This window comes from Molothrus aeneus, chromosome 11, assembly GCF_037042795.1.
Source record: "Molothrus aeneus isolate 106 chromosome 11, BPBGC_Maene_1.0, whole genome shotgun sequence".
NCBI classification, from domain to species: Eukaryota; Metazoa; Chordata; class Aves; order Passeriformes; family Icteridae; genus Molothrus; species Molothrus aeneus.
In genome coordinates this window covers 7,673,638-7,692,788 of record NC_089656.1, presented here as the reverse complement: position 1 = coordinate 7,692,788, position 19,151 = coordinate 7,673,638, and the positions used below count along the sequence as shown (strand labels likewise).

Here is a 19,151-nt window from a genome sequence, read left to right as displayed (position 1 = left end):
ACCATTCCCAGCCCCCGGGCCGTTCCCGCTCCCCCCGCCATTCCCGCTCCCCTCACTATTCCCAGCCCTCGGGCCGTTCCCAGCGCGGCCGCCAGGGGGCTCCGAGCGCTGGCGGCGCGCAGCCAATCCGGTGGCGCGGGCGGGGCCGGCCGCGCGCGCCCGCGCGGAGGTGGGCGGGGCTAGTCTTCTGTCGGGGGCGCGCGGGGCTCCTCCCGCCGCCTCTTCCTCTGGCCGCCCCCTCACGCTCCTCTCGCCGGCTCCTCACTCCAACTCCACCTCCTTCCTCCCGCTCCTCCTTCTCTGGCCGCTCCCTCCCGCTCCTCTCGCCGGCTCCTCACTCCACCTCCTTTCTCCCGCTCCTCCCGCCGGCTCCTCCCAGGGCGGGCGCTCCGGCCGCGGCCGTGTCAGCCCAGCCACGGCAGCAGCGAGCATGTCCTCCAGTAGGGCCAAGAAAGTGAAGATGGCCACCAAGTCCTGCCCCGAGTGCGACCAGCAGGTGAGCGGCTGCCGGCGGACCCGCGCTGCGGAGGGCGGAGCGGGCAGACCGGCTCCGTGCGGCTCCAGTCGGTGTTTGTGTGAACTCAGTGGTTGTTGCCATTGCAGCTTCTGCACGGAATGTGGGTTGAACGCCGCGTCCCTCCGGCAGGGTAGCGGAGTAGTTGTATTGTGCTGAGGGGTTTCTGCGCGACTGCAGAACCTCACGTTTATGTGCTGGTGTTGTTTAGTAACTGTGTGATCTGTTAAAAATACAATGAGCCGGGTGATTTATATAATGCAGTTTGCCCTTTGGATGACTGATGTGACCGGGGCTGGGCGGGAGGGGGCTCAGAGGTCTTGTTTTCCCAGGGGGTGGTCGGGGAGCAGCGGAATGGAGGGAGACCTTGGGTGCAGTTTGTGCCCGGTTCCCCAGTGCCCGCTGAGCTGTCGGTGTGTCCCGCTGCGGGTTCTGGTGTGCACAAAATGGAGCTGCTCACACTCACACAGAGCGGCAGCTGCTTGCACCGCTGCCGTGTCAGGAGCCTGTCTCCGTTTACCGGCAATGATGTGAGCCCCGAAAGCAGCGGAGCTCCGAACAATGGCCCGGCGCTGCAGCGGCCCTGGGGCTCAGCGAGGGGCAGCGCCTGTCACCGGCACTCCGGGGGACATCGGCTCCGTCACCCTGGAAAGGCACCCCCAGTCACTGCTTTAGACGTACCTACAAAAATATAAATAGCCTCATATAATTTTTCTCTACTTGCATAGCTTTAGAGAAATCGCATTTTTTGTTCTGACTTGCACAGTTTTTACGGTATTCCTGCCCATCCTGGCACAGTTGGGAGCGCTGAGCCGTGTGTGGGCGTCCTTTTCATGTTTTAACCAACAGATCAACCGCTGCAAATGCACGTTAGGCACGTCACTGAAATACTATTTCTGAGAAAGAAATCGTGTGCCAAGTTCTGGTTATTCAGTTGGTGAAAGGAGAAACGAAAACGAGGGAGAAATCATACATGAGAGTGGTGGTGTTTTTGTTTGGTTTGGGTTTTTTTTTGGTTTTTTTTTTTTTTTGATAAATGTAATGAATGTCAAACTAGCAACAATAAGTAAGGAAACACTGTAGGATTTTTAAGCTGACGTGAAAAGTGTCACTTTATTCTACACTTATATGCATACCATGTGTTTTAGTTTTTGTCAATGTAGATTTTCTGTTAGCACCTCCTCTATGGCTTCCATGGATTTTATGTGCTTATATGTCCTGCTCTGGCACACATTGCTCATACTGGAAAACACCTTGTTTTCCACTGCCAAATATTTGAGAGGGAGCAAGCAGCTAAGGCCTACAGTACAAGTCAACCCTTTGCAGATTTTGAGGAAACTCATATAATTCTTATATGACTGTGTCCTGTGCTGGTGTTTCTTAAATTCTTCCATGAGCAAGGGCTTAGCATTTGTTTCTGATTTTTTTCAGTAGAAGTGGCATGCATGGAAATATTTAGACACCCACAATTATTGGTGCGAAATATTGAGTAACACTTCTAAGACTTCAACACATTTTTCTGTTGTAATTTAGATAATATATCATATTTCAGTATTTTCACAATCAAAGCACAGCCCCATTAAGTTGGGGAGCCTCAAGTACTTGCAGTCAATCTGAGGAAATAATAATCACTTCTTAATTTAGCATCAGGTAAAATGTCTTGTATGAGAAAAATTCCCTTTTTATTAGGAAAATGCTAAACAGTGTGAAATAGTGTTTAGGACACTTTTACCTTAATTATGTTGCAGGGTGTTATCAGTGTGGATCTTCAAAGGGTAACTGATAGTGATCAGCTTCAGAGATAAACCCCTTCCCCCAGGCCCCCACCCTCAAATGCTGCACACCCCTATGTGCTAAACCTGTAACACGAGAACAGTATTGTTCTGTCAAACACACTTGAGTTCCTTGAAAAATACTGACTCTGTTCCAATCCCCTTGGGTGGCTTTGCCAAAGTTGTTTTTTTTAGGCCAAGCCTGGAAAGGTAATTATTGGAGAGACCCAAGTGTTCAGAAATGGATTTAGCTGGAATTCTGTGTCACATTAAGAACACACAAGTTATCTGTGAGATGATGGGGATTTAGTATTGTTACACTGAGGTATGAACGAGGAGACAACCGTGCACACAAGTCTGCTAAATTCTGACCTTTAAAGTTCAATAAACCTCTGTTGGACTCGTTTTTATTATGTCAGTGTCTCCATTAAGTGATTTAAAATCCCTAGTTCTGCAAAACCTGTATCAAAAAGTCTATCTGCAAGCTTTTTGTAGGGTGAAGTGCAGGAGTTCAGATGTGCTACAGAAAGCAAAATAATTCGTTTATTCTGAGTAGCAGTTAAGTTCCCATTTAGAAACTCATGTACTAATTTGGCAGGGTTTTTGAGTCAGTAGAAGTTTGGAACTTTGTTCTTCCCCGTGTCTGGTTAAATTGAGGGGCAGTTGTGGTTCTGTGCTCCTGTTCGTTTCAGTGGATATTGGCAGACTTGTAGTGACCTGTCTTAAAGAATTACATTTGAGAAATCACCTCCTGCCTTTTTCCCCCCACTATCATGCTTCAGCATGATTCCACTTTAATGTGTGTTATTTAATCTCTTCCAGATCTCTGCCTAAACTTGCTTTGATTTGTGTTTTCAGTCTTAAACCTAATCAAAGCAACATGGTGTATTGCTTACTACTCTAAAAGATCCCAAAAGATCTTGGTACTAAGGTAATGAGCTTTGTAATTTATCAGTGTTGCTTTTTTTAATTGCTCTGAGTAGATTTTTGTTATTTTTCATATTAAATGTGGCATTTCTTGTTTTACACTGTTATTTTCTGGGGGAGCATACTGCTGCTGTCTGCTTAGCTGCTCAGAGGCACTGTATTCTCTCAAACTCCGGGGCCGGCAGTCAGTTCTTGCCTGCCTGGGCTGGGTTATTTGCATTTTGAATTAACGAGCTCCTTCTGTACCCACCCGGCCTTGTCTGCAGCGCTGGAGCAGAGCGTGCTGCAAATGCATCTGTTTTGCTTCAGGCTCTATTGTGCCTCTAAAGCTGCTCCTCTCTAAAGGAGCTGCTTTCAAATGCTGCTGGAAGTGAATGCATTCACAATGTACTGACGGTTTTAGCTCATATTTTTTTTTTTTTTTCAAGTATATAGAGGAAGCAAAACTGGAAATGTCTGACTGATTTCACTACTGATATTTGAGAGCTCTGAAGAGAAACGAATTCTATTTTAATTCAGCCTTCCTTTAATGCTCTCTGCTTTCCCCCACCCCCTTCCTGTCAGTCTGGGGAAAAGTAGTGCAAAGCAATCACAACAGCTGTACATTTCAAGCTTGATTTTTAACAACTGCATAAAGAAAAGGCTTGGTGAGTGATTTACAGCAGAATCTGGCTTTATTATGTTTAAATACAGTAACAGGACAGGCTGTAGTTTGCCATACACACTGAGCTTGAAGAGCTATCTCTGAGGACAAAATGTGAGTTACTAAGTGTGATTTTCTTCATGAGACAGGAGTTTGGTCATAATTTGAAATTATCTGAAAAAACTGTCATTTGTTTTCCCAGGTTCCTGTTGCATGTAAATCATGTCCCTGTGGCTACATATTTATCAGCCGAAAACTCCTGCACGCCAAACGTGCTGAGAGATCACCACCCATCACAGGTAATACTGCCAGAGTGGGGGAGAAGGAGCAACAGTTCTTTCCCCTTATTTCCTGGAGGCAAAAGATAGTGGATTTTACTTCTCTCTGTAAATTGATTGTTGTCAGTTCACTTTCCCTTCAATTTGTGCATGCTAGACTTCGAATATGTTAATTTTTCTTGATTTTTGAGGAGAAGAGGGAAGCTGGTGTTTTCAGTGTTCCTTTGTACTCATGATGTTGGCATTTATTCTGTGTATGTTCTAGCTGCACACATTGATCACTATGCAGAATAACCCCTTACAGAATGCTTTGTGTTAATCCTGTTTTGAAGCTAAACATGTAGAGGTCCCAAAAGGATCTGATTTCAGAGCGCATGCTGATGGAAGCTGGGTTTTCTGAAAATAAAAAATTGGTCATAATGTTTAATCTAAAACTGGGTGGATCTTGCTTCTCTCTCCATGATTAAATTAAATAGTGCTTTTTTTGTGCCTGACTTGTGTTTCTTTTGTTGATGGACAAAGTAAGAAGTCAGTTGAATGTACTTTCTGGCATGAATAGCATTCTCCTTGTGTTCATTTATATCACTTCCTGCAGTAGTAGGAATTCGTCAGAAAAAGCCTGACAAGAATGATATATATAAAAAAAACCCAAAAAAACCTGACCCAGCAAATCCCAAAACCAAACCCAACAAATCCCAAAACCAAACCCAACAAATATCTGATCTATAATAGCTACTTTTTAAAATGATCTACCAGACCTACAAAATGGAAGTCAGCTATTTGATGTTTTGTAGCAATGTTTTGAAGGATACCACTTGTGGGAATTAGGTGACATTATGCTGACAACTGAGCTTTCAGGGTAGAGGAGGCTAAGAAATGTGTCTGGTAGATTGGAAGTGTTGATCAATTTTCTTTCCTCCTCCTGCTTTTTTGATGAAGTAATTATCAAATGAAGCTGAAGGCCATGATCTGGTTGTATAATTCAGTTTTGCACAAGAGGAAGTGCAGCAGGGGAGGCAAAATCCTGCTGGAAAGCAGCTCTGAAAGTGCTTTTTACTGTGAGTGTGACCAAGCACTGGCAAAGGTTGTCCGAGAGGTTGTGGAGTCTCCATCCTTGGAGGTGCTCCAAAGCCTTCTGGAGATGGTCCTGGGCAGCTGGCTCTTGGTGGCCCTGTGTGAGCAGGGGTTAGGCAGGCTCTGCAGAGGTTCCCCTGCTCTACCTCACCCTGGCTGTGCCACTCTGGAGTGCAGGTTCTGTATGAGCCTCAGTGACTGGAGCCTGCTGTCCAGCTTGTCCCTGTGTCTGTACAAGATCAATGGCACAACTGCAGCCAAAGGAAATCAGTTCCCCAGAGAGAGATACAGCAGCAGACTGTGTATGTCTGTATTGTGCTCCTAAGGTAACCACAACAGCTTTTACAAAATGTTGTTCCAGTATTTTCAGCAGTGCAGCTACTGTGGAGTGGTGCTGCAGCCTTACAGATGTGCAGCTAACCCATGAGTGTGCTGTGGTGACTGTACTGTATTTGGTACCCAAGCTCATTAATTCATGCTTAACTTCCAGATTAAACTCATGGAAATGCTCCTTTCCCTGACTGACTTGGGTGTTGAGGGGAACAATACCTGTTCAGCAGTGAGCATGAGGGGCCCTGTCACGGGCTGGATGTGGTGGGACACGTTCACTGTGTTCTGAGGTGTTCACTGCCAGCACCACTGACTCAGCATTCAATTTGTCTGAGCAGCAGTAATGGTTTCATTGTTAGTGTCATTGGAAGCCCCAGTGCTGTGGTGTTTGCTGTATGATTTTCTAGTGGAACAGATCCAGAATGTGGTGTCTTAAAGGCTGTGATGTGTGCAGTTTGTGTTCCCATCTTATTTGGGAAACAGCTTTTTGTGTCCCAGCAAACATCACAGGCTGCAAAATGCTTTTGAAGTAATTAAAGGCTTGATCTTTGGAATCAAGAAGTGAAACACCCTTCTGGATCTGGCACCTTAATTTCTGCATGGATATCATGCAGATGCAATTGTTCTGTAAAGGTACAGGCACGTGAGCACTTGAAAGGCAAAGGTTGGTTGGGTAGGGTAAGCATTAAGAATAAGTTAAGAACAAAGGTGAAAACAACCCTGCATCATACCATTTCTGCTCATTTGCACAGAAAACAAGAGTGAGGCCAAAAGGAGGCGGACAGAGAGAGTTAAGCGAGAGAAGATAAATTCTGCAGTGAATAAAGACTTAGAAAACCGCAAGAGATCCAGGTCTAACAGCCATTCAGACCAGAGCAGACGAGGAAGAGGAAGACCTAAGAGTGCCTCAGCGAAAAAGCACGAGGAAGAAAGAGGTATGAGAGCTGCAGAAATCTGTTTGTTGGATTTTCTGTTTGTATCTTTTGTAATCAGCAAACCTTTATACCATTCAATAAGTAAACTAGTTCAGCCAGTACCTGATACCTTAATGTGGGGAAGGGACTGATTTGCATGTGTAGAGACCTCTGGTTTTATGTTTCAGTGTCTGATGAAACGAACTACAAAGATCTAAATCTGTATTTTTAGCCACTGTATCAAGTTTCAACATGTAGGTTGAAAGCCATTGGACTGGAGTGTTAAGTAGGTTTTTGGTGGTTTTTTTGGGTGATTTTTTTAAATTTTTATTTTTAATTGAGGTGCTGCTGCTTTGTATCACAAGGAGAACTGTATAATGATATCTGTTGTCAGAGAGGAGATTAGGATGACTGGATTACTTTAAAAGTTTCTTGAAACCTTTTGGGGGGCCAAAGTAAAAGGGGCATGTTGAATCACTACTATAACCCGAATTTTAGTCCTGTTTCTGGAGGAAAGAATGTCTCCTTGTCTGTTAAGGTTCCTTGGTGACCTGCTGGTTTTAATCATTATACAAAATGATTAAAGAGGCTGTTACATAGCTAGAGTAATTCTAGAAACCCTCAAGAATGTAACTGTCACTTAGGGTTCCTCTTGTTTTAAGAGCCTATTGACACTGCATTTTCTAGCTGTGTTTTTGGAGATAGTAATTTTCAACCTGAGTTATGAATCCAAAACTTAGCATGGGCTTCAGAAGGTTGGAAGGCAGATAAAAGGGGAATGATGAAACTTCATACAAATATTCAGCAGATATTGTTCCTAAAACTCCTGAAATCTTGAAGTATATCATGTGCATAATTCAGAAATGCAATTATTTCTTCCTTTCCACCTTACAAAATAAAAAAAAAGGGTGTTAATCCATGTTGGAAATTCCTTCAAAACTTCTCAAAACCAAGTTTGATATCTCTGCTGTTTAATGTAAATCTGTTTCTTAATGTTTCTTTAATGTAAAAACCAAGTATAAATTTGGATTTGTTGGGGGTTTTTTAGTGCTTTCAGTGTGGAAAAAGGAGGTGGAATTTAATTCTGTGCATTTTCCAGATGGCAATTGTTTTAGTGTAATAGAAATGCGCTTGGTATTATCTAATCTCTTCACTATTGTGTATGACTTATTGATGTCAATAAGTTATAATAGCTTCCCTATTTGTTAGTGACCCAAGCTGGACTTGTCTGGTAGCTTCAGGATCCTTCCTAGGCATTTAACTGCCAGTCTAGATCACAAACAGCCTTGGTTTTAAAATTCCAGCAAGCTGGTTGAGTTGCCCTATAAAAGTGAATCTTCTTTTCTGTCTCCTGACAAAGAGGAATGCAAGTAAGCAACTAAAGGAAAAGATCCATTTCTTAAGACATGTTTTATAGTTTCCAAAAAGCAAGAATTTGACAGCAGGAGGGATATTAAGAGAACAGGTTTTCCTGTCCAAAACTAGGGTGAATGTTTCTAGCCTCTTGCTGCAAACTCCAAAGTGTGACAATGCTGCAGTGCTTGGAGGTAGAAGAGTAGAGATCTGGGTGTAGTGGGATCTCTGCACAGGAGTGTGTGTGGTGGGCCTTTTTCTTGGTGGGCCTTTTTCTTGGTGGGCCTTTCTTAAAGTTGAATCTTACTTGATAAGATTGCCTTCATCTTCTCGTGCTGTTTTTACCATGCCTTTACCTTGGTCTTGTGATGGCTGTCTCTTCCTCAGCCTCTTGTGCAGGGATTTGGCTCATAACCAATTGTCATTGTCTTTGCCCCAGTGCAGCTCATTTTATTGTTCAGGAGTAAGTAGGCTTAGAATATTCTTTTACTCCTGGTTATGTGAGATTGTAGTGTGTGTAGACCACTGTTATGATTATCAGACAGATTTTAAAAAAAAGGTTTTTCTATAAGGCTGTTATGGCTATAAAAATAAATTCAACAGGGAGCTCGTCCTTTTGTAATAATTACTAAAACAAGTTAACATTGACCTCTCCCTTTTCAAGTTGCTTACAAAATTGAAACTACTATGTGTGGAGTAATTGGCAGGAATTTTAGAAATATTATTCCTTTCCCACATGTGCTGCTTGATAGTGTTGTTTGTGTCTATTAAGCAACTGTAATTCTACTGCAGTTAAGGTGGTTTTTGTGTGAGTGCTTGCTAGTCCTTTTAGCAGCCTGTATGTGTTGAAAGTCAGCTCTGCAGTGCAAGGTGTCAGTATCTAATTTCCTTGCCTGTTGAATGTTTCAAGGACATTTTGGGTATTTCTTACTTGCCACTAGAGGTTGTGCTTTTGCCCCAAAGAACTGAAAAGAAGCCATTGCTTGCATGGTTTAGATACTTGGCTCCTAATGCATTTGTAGATTGAAAAACAGGCAGACAGAAAACACCTCAGTTGTATTAACATGGAAGAACAGATTATCTGTACATTTGAAGACCATCCAGCTGTGAAAATTTCCTTCCTAAAGACCCCAGTGACATCTGTAGCTTTGCTTCCTTGCTTGTCATGCAATTCCATACACACTGTGCTTGTTCCCAGTTGTGTCTGTGCCTTTGACTGGTTCTTTTGTGTCCTTCGTGACTGGCTCACATTAGAGCAAAGAGCTGCAGCAATTAAGAAGAATAGAATAAGCAAAAAGGCTTTTTGAACAAGCTATTTTCCCTGCAGATTTAGCAAGAAGGAATGGAGGGGGAGGAAAGAGGAAGCAGATGTAGATTGAGGGGATATGACAGTACTGGGACCCAGAAAATGATCCTATCACATGTTTCAGAGGCATGTGATGACCCTGGAAAATAGGAACTCCTCCCTGCAGCCTTGGCTTGTCAAAATTGTCACTTAATTTCTTTGTCAGATGTACTGCAATGTATTTTGAAAGTACAAACACACCATAATAATTGACTCTGATTTTGTTGTGGAGGTGTGTTCTTTGTTTTATTGTGCGTACAGCTAGACTGGTTCCCAGGTTGCCTTGCTATCTGGGTAAAAACCCTGATTGTAGTAAAGCAAACAAAACCCCTTTTATACTGGGGGAAGTGGTATTGATTGTTCTGAAAGAGGTTACCAGCAAGTAAGTCTCAGTAAGAGTAGTAGACTTGCTGAAGCAGACGTGTTACTTAGCAGGCCAAATCTTCATAAAGGTAGATACAGACATTTCAGTATCCTGATAAAACTTAAGCTGAATACATTTTCTTGATGCAAGTTTTCTTTTTCCTGTAATTTCCAGCTTCATTACTCACACATTTACTTTGCCAGTGTGGATATTTGAAGCAACTTGCTATCTTGAAAAATGAATCCATACAAAATTTTTGAAGGGGGAGGTCCATATGTGATTTATACATAATCACTGTTTTAAGGGCTGCAGTATAAAGGGATTGCAGGAGATCTGGGGATACAAGAGACGTGATCCAGAAAAGCTATTTTTGCCTAAATAGCCTCTCAGTGGTATAGCAAACCCCCTAGATTTTAATGTCTTGCTGGCTTGTAGAAACACAATACTGTTTTTCTTTTGCTCATAATAGAGAAATGAGTCAAAACTACTCTCAGTTAAGACTGAAGTGGGAAAGTTTTCAGTGTGTGTGTGGAAGCTGTGGTATCCTAGGAGTAGTGTATGACAAAATGTCACGCAGGTGTGAGCTCTTCACTTGTTACTGATGAGAACTGCAATTGTCCTGAGAGTGCATGAAGCCTGCACACCTGTGTTAATCCCTCATACTCTTTGATATCAAGATTTCACTAAGCTGAAGTCTCAGAATAAGGCTGATCTGGGAGGAAGGGAACCTAAGAAGTCCACAGTCTGTTAACAGCAACCAGGGTGTGGTGCAGGGGGAGTATTTTTAACATATTTGCTGATATGTTCAAGTTGTGGCTGGATTCGTTTGGATCAGGAAGTATGAATCAAGGGGTGGGGCTTAGATATGAAAATAGAAAAGGTTAATGTGGAATAACCAGTGTGTGTAGTGTCTGTACTCAGAGCTGCTCCCAGCATTGTTAATTTTTAAATGGTGAGAGGGAGGAAGTGGAGCAGCCCAGAGTGTACATACAGAAGCTGATTTGTCTTAAACTGTGGGGTAGGACTGGCAGTGAAACTCACTTTGAAACTCATTTCAAACTCAATGCACTAGAGGATATTGCCTTGCATAGCCAGGAAGTCAGCAAAAAGCTGTTTTCTGCTGTTTCTGTGTCAGTAAATCAGAACACAGTGGTGAAGGATTTTGGAGCTTCTCCCACTCAGTTGTTGAGCACAAGCACTTGATTTCACACGGCAGGCAGTCTGCTGGAGTTCTCTCCATAGCTGCACACAAATGTGAAGCCAAATAAAACCATTGCTATGAGTGTGAACCCACTGAAGGGTAGCCCTGTGGGTAGGTGGAGATGGGACCTGCTGGGATCTTTGTTCCTGCTTGTGCTTTCTGTTATTTTCCAGTGCTGCCTTTTCTTTGGCTTTCCCATGCTAGTTGGGGTGTCTTGGTGGAGCAGTTGCCAGAGTGTGGGCGTGTGTGAGTGTGTGTTAGTGAGACTGAGGGGTCTCTCAGGTGAGCTTTGTGTTGTGGCTGGAAATGAGTCCAGGCCACGTGGAACCTGGATTAGAGATAGAGTTGCACAGCTGAAAGCTCTCAATGTATTTCTCTCTTCCTTCTGTCTGCAAGCCTGGTCTCTTGCTGACAAAACTGTTTCTTTGTTGGCTTTATTTTCTTAACAATTTGTGTCAGCTACCTGTGGCTTGCTAAACTGGGATAGAACCAGTCAGGATCTGGAGGAGGTAGTATTTATGCAAGTGGTATTACTCAAATTATATTATTTTATTAATTTTTGTGGTGTAACTTAGTTTATTTGAGCCCTGCAGTATGGAAACTTTTTGATGGCTTCCTGTTTGTCTGTGGCATTGAAGCAAGCCAACATCAGCACAGGGAACTGATGGGCTTTTACTTGCTCAAGGAGGTGTGTTAGCATTGTTCTACAGCTGGGATGGGATGGAAAGTCTGCAGTGTAGAAAGTCCAGAAATGTGCATGACGGTAAATTTGGAGCCTGACTTCATCCAAGTGTCTGCTCTTTGGCTTTTGACCCTGTCACTAAACTCCTGGGTTTCTTTCATGTATCTGTAAAGTAAGGGGACAAATCTTGTGTTTAATTAGCATACTGTGAAATAACTTTGTTTTCTTGGATGGGAGGTGGTCATGTAAAGAAAAAAACTCAAACCACTAAAACCAAAAAAAACCTGAAGGAACCCTTGAATACTTGTTTATCTTTATGTTAACAATTCATTCTTCCTTCATTGTTAAAGAGGAGAAGTTCAGTCATGCTTTTGGCTGACTCATTCTGTGGCTCTTCCAGCACCTTTGTGTGCCTCTATTACTTCCTCCTCTTTCTTACTCCCTCCGTGCATAGGAATTGATTGTCTAACTTCAATTCCACTACTTCACATAATTTATTAATTTCTGTATAACTTGCATTAACTTCAAATAATAGAAAAAGCTTCTAATAGTGACTTTTTTTTCTTCTACAGAGAAACAAGAAAAAGAAGTTGACATGTATGCTAACCTTTCAGATGAAAAGGCCTTCGTGTTTTCAGTGGCCTTGGCGGAAATAAACAGAAAAATTATCAATCAAAGACTTATTCTGTAACTTGTGAGCACAATCTGATGCAGTTTTATGCAGGATGGCCAGCAGATTTCCAAGGTGCCATGGACTCTCGGAAAGTGTGTTGTCTGCACCAACAAGGACCATAGCATTTCCTGTTCAAAATTCTACTGCTGTTCTTGGAAATCGAATTCTGTCTCTACAAATCAGAAAAAAAGTGGTCACAAGATTGTGCTGTGAAAAATCAGAAAGCAGATATGTTTCATGCCTTGAAGACAAATGCACAGAGAGACTGCACCCATTCCAGAGCACTTCTTTTGAATTTGCTGCCAGAAATGCAATATTTTAAATATTTTCAGAAATAAATGATTTTCCTTTAAAATTATATATTTCAGATTTTTCAGCTATATTGCAGTTTACGTATGTACAGTTCACATAACTTTTTAATAAATTGATATTCCAATATTTTATTGAACTGAGAATTAAGTACATTTGTGATACTCAGGGTGTGTTGGTTTTAATCCTCTTAAAAATCTGGTATTCATCCTAGGTATGACAATTTGTAATAGATGTGATATACTTTTGGTAGGAAGAAAATTACAATGGTTTAATGTGGGAGGATTATTTTGTTAGACAGCTTCCTGTTTTTTATGAATTATCTGTAGAAGATCATTTCTTGCTCCATAGAGTTGTTTTTTAAAAATCATATACTTTGGGGGTCAGACTCCTGAAGTTTGAGAGCCAGGTACTTGTTTTGTGACAATTATTTGCTGAGTATCTGCCTTGTCCAGCTGGTAAGTTCTTGTCCTGTACTCTTTCTTGGCCCATTATTTACTGGAGAGGGAGAGAAGGAGACATCAGAAATGTAGATCTGCAATTGGCATCCTGTGACTGGTATTTCCAAAACATGCTGTGGTAGTTCATTTAACTCCCCATAGCTTTTTTTGACTGTCTTTTAAAAGCATAATTGTTATTGGTCTTGTGTTTGTATTGCTGACTGTAAATACCAAAGCAAAGTCTACCTGAGTGTGCAAAAATGAGCTGTTTTGATATAAATAGTTCTGGGGAAGACATTCAACAAAGTAGTCTTTCTTAAAGTAATATAGCGCAATTTCAGCCAAAATTCTTCCTTTAATAATTATATGGGGACTTTATTTTACCAAGAAAAAACCCCAAAGCCTCAAGCTGTGTAAAACCCTGAAGGAGGAGGTGTAGGAGATAATTGCATTCATAAAATCTGACACATTGGGATTTAGTCACCTTTAATTTCCTCTGTTCTAGGAGGGGAAATGCAACTGAATGTCTTTTTCTTCAGTATTACTGGTGTTTTTCAGTATCACATTGAGTAATGGGAATTGCCTAACGAGGTTCAGCTACAGGACTGATCTCTGGGTGGAAGCCAAAATGTTTATTAAAAAAGCTGGACTATCAGATACTGGCTGTTTATTAGTTACTGATTAACAGAAGGAGCTGTGATAGCTTCAAGTTAAGCCACAAGACACTGATCAAATGCAACCTGTGTAAGTGAAAGCAGGAAGCATGGAAAGTGGTTTTCACTTCTTAACTCCTAAGGAATTATTTCCGTCCTTGTTAATACTGGATGAGAGAGATGGTGTGTGGAGATGGAAATGTGCTTAAGCCACTAAAACACATTTGTCTTTATTGCAGTAAGTGAGAAATTGCCAATACAGGACCTACTTCTGTGCATCATTGAACTTGTGCTTCCCAGAACTGTAGCCTGTCACAGATACCAGTAGTGAGGACAGATGAGTCAGTTAAGGATAGAGAATTCATTTGCATGGTAAGTTACAAGTCCCAGTGACAAAAGGGAAGTTCTGACTTAAGGGTATGGTCAGGCTGGAATGAGATGTGCTGTGTTAGGAAGGGACAGGGGGAGGTGCCAAGGCAGTCTCTTTGGTGCTCTGACTGCTTTCCTACAGGTTTCTGTCTCTTTCTGCTCCTGCACATGGAATTGGTTTCTGTCACTGGACCAAAGTTAATGTTGTTGGATGTGACAAAACTGTAAGTTAATTTCTACATTAAGATTGGTGCCTTTTCTAATCAGTACTTCTGAAAAACACATTTGTACCTCCCAAATGTGCAAGGCCATTTATTTGCCTTCATTGGTGGAGGTTCTCCTGAAACAGTGGTTGAGTTCTATTTCTGTATTTCTTCTCTTTGTATTCCCCAGGTCTTTTTCTGTCATCCCTTTCCCACATATCCTCATGCTACTTTTCCCTGATGGCTTCCAGTTTCTTTGAGTAAGCTGTGATGGGAGCAGGTGGCCTTGAAAACACTCTAGGGAGGGAGTGGGTCTTTGCCAGGGGATCTGGCAGAGCAAGAAACCTGAGTTTCTCTTCCCACCAACCAGGAACAAGCCATTCTTTCCAGTATAGACAGGACATTTCAGCCTCTTCCAAAAGCCCTGGTAACTGTGGTTGTGCCCAGACAGATTTCTTGGAACATATTCAGTAACTGAACTGGAAAGTGTCTGCTTTGTACAAAATAGGCATCAGCATGATGGATTTCAAGAGCTCTTTCTTTTGTGTGTTAGAGATGATCCATGGATGAAACACTGACAAATCACTGTAGATTATAATTGTAAATTGCATTTGTTCTCCATCTATGAAAGTAAAATAAAGCCAGTGACAGCTGAATGATGAAAGAGTAAAATTCTGTGTACTGCAGCTCTGACTTGCTTGGAAACTGCATAGTTTCTGAGAAGCAAGAATAAATATGGTAAGGCTTCAGGAAGCTGCTTACATGAAGGTTTTCTTGTGACTAGTTTCAGTGTAAGAATTTTAGGCTCTGCCTTTGACTGTCATTGTGGCTGACTTCATTTATTTCACTGCGTTTTATGTAGCCTGAAACCTCACATGGAAAAATACTCTTTTAGAAAAAGTGAATTAGGCTGCAGTTTTTTAATGAAAGGAAGAAGATAAAGTGCAGTGCCACTGCACCTCTGTACATGTTGACTTGCCTGACTGGATAAACTGTTTGTTGTGAACCAAATAATTGAGGATTGTATTGGGAACTGTCTGTTTGTAAACCACCTTTTAACAAGTTCTGCTTTCTGCCGCTTCTTATCCATTTTTTCCCCTGAAGATCTGTGCTTCCAGTGTTTATAGCTTTGTGTAATAGCATGTCTGACCATCAAGTGGGCTCACGGTTCAAATTTTGCCTCGAGATTTCTCTGCATTTCCCCTGCTCTGCTCCTAGATGGCAGCCTTATTCCAAACAGCTCCCTGGTGTTCAGGCATTCTCACCATGGAGACCAGCAAAAGGGAGTGTTCAGTTTTCAGTGAGAGCAACCTGAAAGAACATTTTTCTTTAGAACATCATTCCTACCTAGCAAGGGAAATGAAGATCCGGCTAATGGGTGTTACTGGCTGTCTGCACTGAAACATTGCTTCATCTTTTCTGGAGGTGTGAGGATTGGTGGAGTTGGATAATTTGTCAGGACCAGAAAATTCTGAATTTTATATTGGCAATCAAATAGAAAATGGTTTAAGGAAAGTTGTCACTTCCCCTGGAAGTCCCCTGAATGCTTTCTTTGGTGAAATTCTACAAACATTTTTTAATGGTCCAGTTACTTTTGTTCTGATACTGCTATGGTTGATTAAAAAAAGTTGCAATTGGGACAAGGTATTGGGGAATACTTTGCAGATTATCATTGTCCTGTGGCTGGGCAGGATTTATTGAGAAAGAAACTAAAAATGAGATACTGGCTTTGAATATCAGTTCCCAAAGAAGATTGATTTTATATGGTGCTTTTTGATTTTTTTTCCTTTTGTAGTTTTTCTAGATTTTGGGGTATTTTAGAGTGAAACAGTGATCCTGTAGGCTATTAGCAGCTCTGTGTCTGTTCCTTGTATCTTGGACTGTACTATGAGGGATGTTTAGCATCTTACTGCCTAACAGGACATGGTGCTTGGCTTCTGATAACCTTTAGGGTATTGACAACCTGTGATGAAAGCAGAAAGCTGTGTTAAGGCACAGTTTAGGCTGGGCCTGTTTGAGAGGGATCCCTGTGTGTGCATGAACAGGTGCAGGTGTGCTGGAACTCTGAGTGTCTGTGCAAGGGCTTTTGTTTGCTTGGGGAGTGTTCCAAGTACATCTCATGGTACTCTGCATCTCCAGGGCTTAGATTTGCATCCTGGGCCAGTCTTGGGAAGCAGGATGGACAGGGCTCCTACAGGAGAACTGGCCTGGCAGGCTGTTCAGCTGTCAGTGGGTGTTTGGTCTGCAGGACCTGGGCTCCTTGTAGCTGCTGCTGAGCTCTCAGTTCCAACTGTTCCACCCCACAGATCTTCCTGCTTGGTATGGCAATACAGAGAGCCAGTGTTAACAGCCAGTGCCTTCAGGTGAGTCTAAAAGCAATTTGTCCTTCAAAGTATTGACAGTGCTGTCAGTGTTTTTTCTCATTAATTTCACTGTGGGTTCTGGCAAATAACCTCTGGTAAATCTAACTGCAGCATTCCAAGGCATTGCTTTCCCCAGTTATTTGCTTATGCTTTAAGGAGGTTTCCACTTTGGTTGCAGTAGTGGTAGGACAGCTCTAAAAATAATAGAATAAATTTATTTCCTCTTTTTTTTAGGTTACCACTTTCAAAACAGGTTACAGAATTTTAAGTCTGGTTGTCCCAACGTTATAAATGATTAAGCAGGTTTTTTGGTTGAGATGAAAATCAGTTTTTCTGCATTATGGCAAATCAGACACTGCATGATTTCAACAGATATTGTGAGGTCATAATGAAATGAAAATATCTGTGAATCAATATACTAAAATATTTGGGTTTTTTTCCCTGCACTTACTTCATAATGGTTTCTGGCACTGCCAGCTGTTGGTTAGGATGTGTCATCTAAGTAAGAGGCAAGGAATTGATTAGGCAGGAGGCAATGAAACTGGATAAATGTCTGTATTTCTTTTTTTCTGCAGAAGAAAACCTAAGCCTGCTTTCACCAATGTTGTTTAAAATTTCAAGCCCAGAACATGGTTCACATGAATCATGTGGTGTCATCATGCAGCATTTCCCCAGGAAAAGATCAGGTACCTCTTCTTCATCTTCCCTTCAGTCCCCCTCATAAGTTGCTTTTTTTGGTGCTTCTTAACTTTGTACATCAAACCTGAGCTCTGCCTTTGGTCTTCTACTAAGTGTTATTTCTCTCAATTATAACTTACTAATTTTGTTAATCACAGTTAAGAATTAAATACTATTTTTAATCTTGGACAGCACTGAGGACCATAAAATGCTGTTAAGAACAGTGAGTGTTCCAGATACCAGGAGTACAAATATTAATAGTCTGGAAGCTTACCAAGTTTCTGTGGTTTGTTTTGTCTTGGAACAAACAACTTATGAATATTTAATGGAAAACACAATGCTAATAAAGAGAAATCTTCAGACTGAGGTCTGAGTTGCTTTATTCAGAGAAGCTGTGGAGCAAAAGGGGTGTGGCCATGTGAGCAGGTGTAGTGATGGGAGGTTGGAGTCTCTGCTGTGGAGGTGCTCTGGGCCCCAGCTCCTGGGTCTCAGCCACACCAAAGAAGTGTTTCAGGTCAGTGAACTTGCTGCAGCAAGAGCTGACCCAGCAGTTCTGGTTTTCAGTAGAATGAATAAATGATTTTACTAGCACAGCAGTGTAGTGTATTGACAGTAGTGTTTATTGGGGGAGTTGAATTCTTCAGCAAATAAAGAATTCTGATGTGTTAAGGATATTTTTAAGGAATGGCATACAGCCTATTAACAGCAGAGCTCAGGGATCTTTAGATTTAGACATGTCATAACCTGCATGAGAGTGCAGTAGGTATGAAATCTGTCTGTGAAACCACACACAGTGTCCTGGTACAGGTTTGGTTGTACAGACAGAGTCAGAGGAAAGGCAGGAGTGTAAGAAAGTCTGGAAGAGAACAGCTGTTCATTTTGCATGAGTCTCTCAGCTGGGGACCATTGAAACTGAACCGCTGGTGTGTAACTCAGGTGAATGAAGTTAGAATAAGGCTCAATTTGTTTAAGTTCACTCAGGAGCTGTGGACTGAGGCTTAAGGTAAAAGTGCCTTTTTTTGTAGCTTTCTGTTTCCTGTCATCTTAGAAAACTAACAGAGATCTCTGTTCTTTAGGACAGAGCAATTCCAAAGAAGGAAAAGTGGTGCAGTAAGTTAGGAAATGCATAAGACAGAGGTATCTTGAGTCTTTGCCAAGTACTGATTCAGAGCCTGATCTTGAGATAGTTTTACCTCTGATTTTGTTACAAACAAGAAACTAAATTAGAAACTATAAAAAAAAAAGTATTTTTTAATTGCACAACTAGAATTCCCTGCTAAACTGTGTGGACAAATCTATATTAAAATTAGAAGATGAGCATTAGAATTTACTTTTTAAGATTTTTTTTTATGGTGGCAGGTCTGGACATCCAATGAAAGGTTTTCAAAAAGGCCTTTTTAAAGCAAACTTTTTATTTAGCTGAATGATCACAATTACTATTTCTAACACTTACAAAGAGGAATGTTTTGAAAATAGTACCTCAAAGCAGTGTATAATGGGCTGAGTGGAAATTGAGCAAGAAGCCTAATTTAGAGAAATACTAATAGCTGCATTCTGAAATACAGCCTGAGTGCTCTGATGGGGAAAAGTGTCCCACAGCATTAGGATTACTCATGAGTCTGGTCATCTCCAGATCTATTTCTCTTTCATTGTTGCTCACACCCATTTTAAGAAGATTGGGAGTCTCATCCAAAATATTTAGCTTACATTTCTTGACGCTGAGCGAATTCCAACCGTGGCAGCTGTGGTGCTGTTGCTTCCAAGAGTGGCAGGGCAGGCTCTGGCGCACAGTTTCTTAGCAACAGGGAAGCTCACGTTTGCTTACAGCTCCTGCGTGTGCATCTAAATGTAGTTCTGGAAAAAAAATAAAAGGTTAAAGGACTTTGGAAGGGGAAACAGATACTTGAACAATTTGTACTGTTCAGTGGTTGAGACTGATGGCAATAGTGCATAGGACAATTATTCTCAAAATATTTTGTCTTTTAAAATCTTTCTTAGACTGTTAATATATTGCAAAAATTTGAAATCCAAATGAGCAGAACCCTACTCCTACCAACTACAGAAAG

General features: G+C 41.6%; 1 protein-coding gene across 2 annotated transcripts; it reads left to right on the top strand.

The window, feature by feature from the left end:
* The first annotated feature begins 273 nt into the window (after nucleotides 1–273).
* On the top strand, nucleotides 274–17,451 carry C11H16orf87 (chromosome 11 C16orf87 homolog). 2 transcript variants are annotated; one of them, XR_010784324.1, is made up of 5 exons: nucleotides 274–496; nucleotides 4,059–4,155; nucleotides 6,291–6,473; nucleotides 11,970–12,463; nucleotides 13,712–17,451. XR_010784324.1 is itself a non-coding variant. In XM_066557684.1 (4 exons), exons 1-4 carry the CDS (start codon nucleotides 431–433, stop codon nucleotides 12,086–12,088), a joined length of 465 nt encoding a protein of 154 aa, XP_066413781.1. In that variant the 5' UTR covers nucleotides 274–430; the 3' UTR covers nucleotides 12,089–12,508. The 2 variants fall into 2 exon arrangements, 1 of the variants encoding a protein (XP_066413781.1); XM_066557684.1 differs by lacking the exon at nucleotides 13,712–17,451 and having other exon boundaries at nucleotides 11,970–12,508.
* The last annotated feature ends 1,700 nt before the right edge of the window (nucleotides 17,452–19,151 follow it).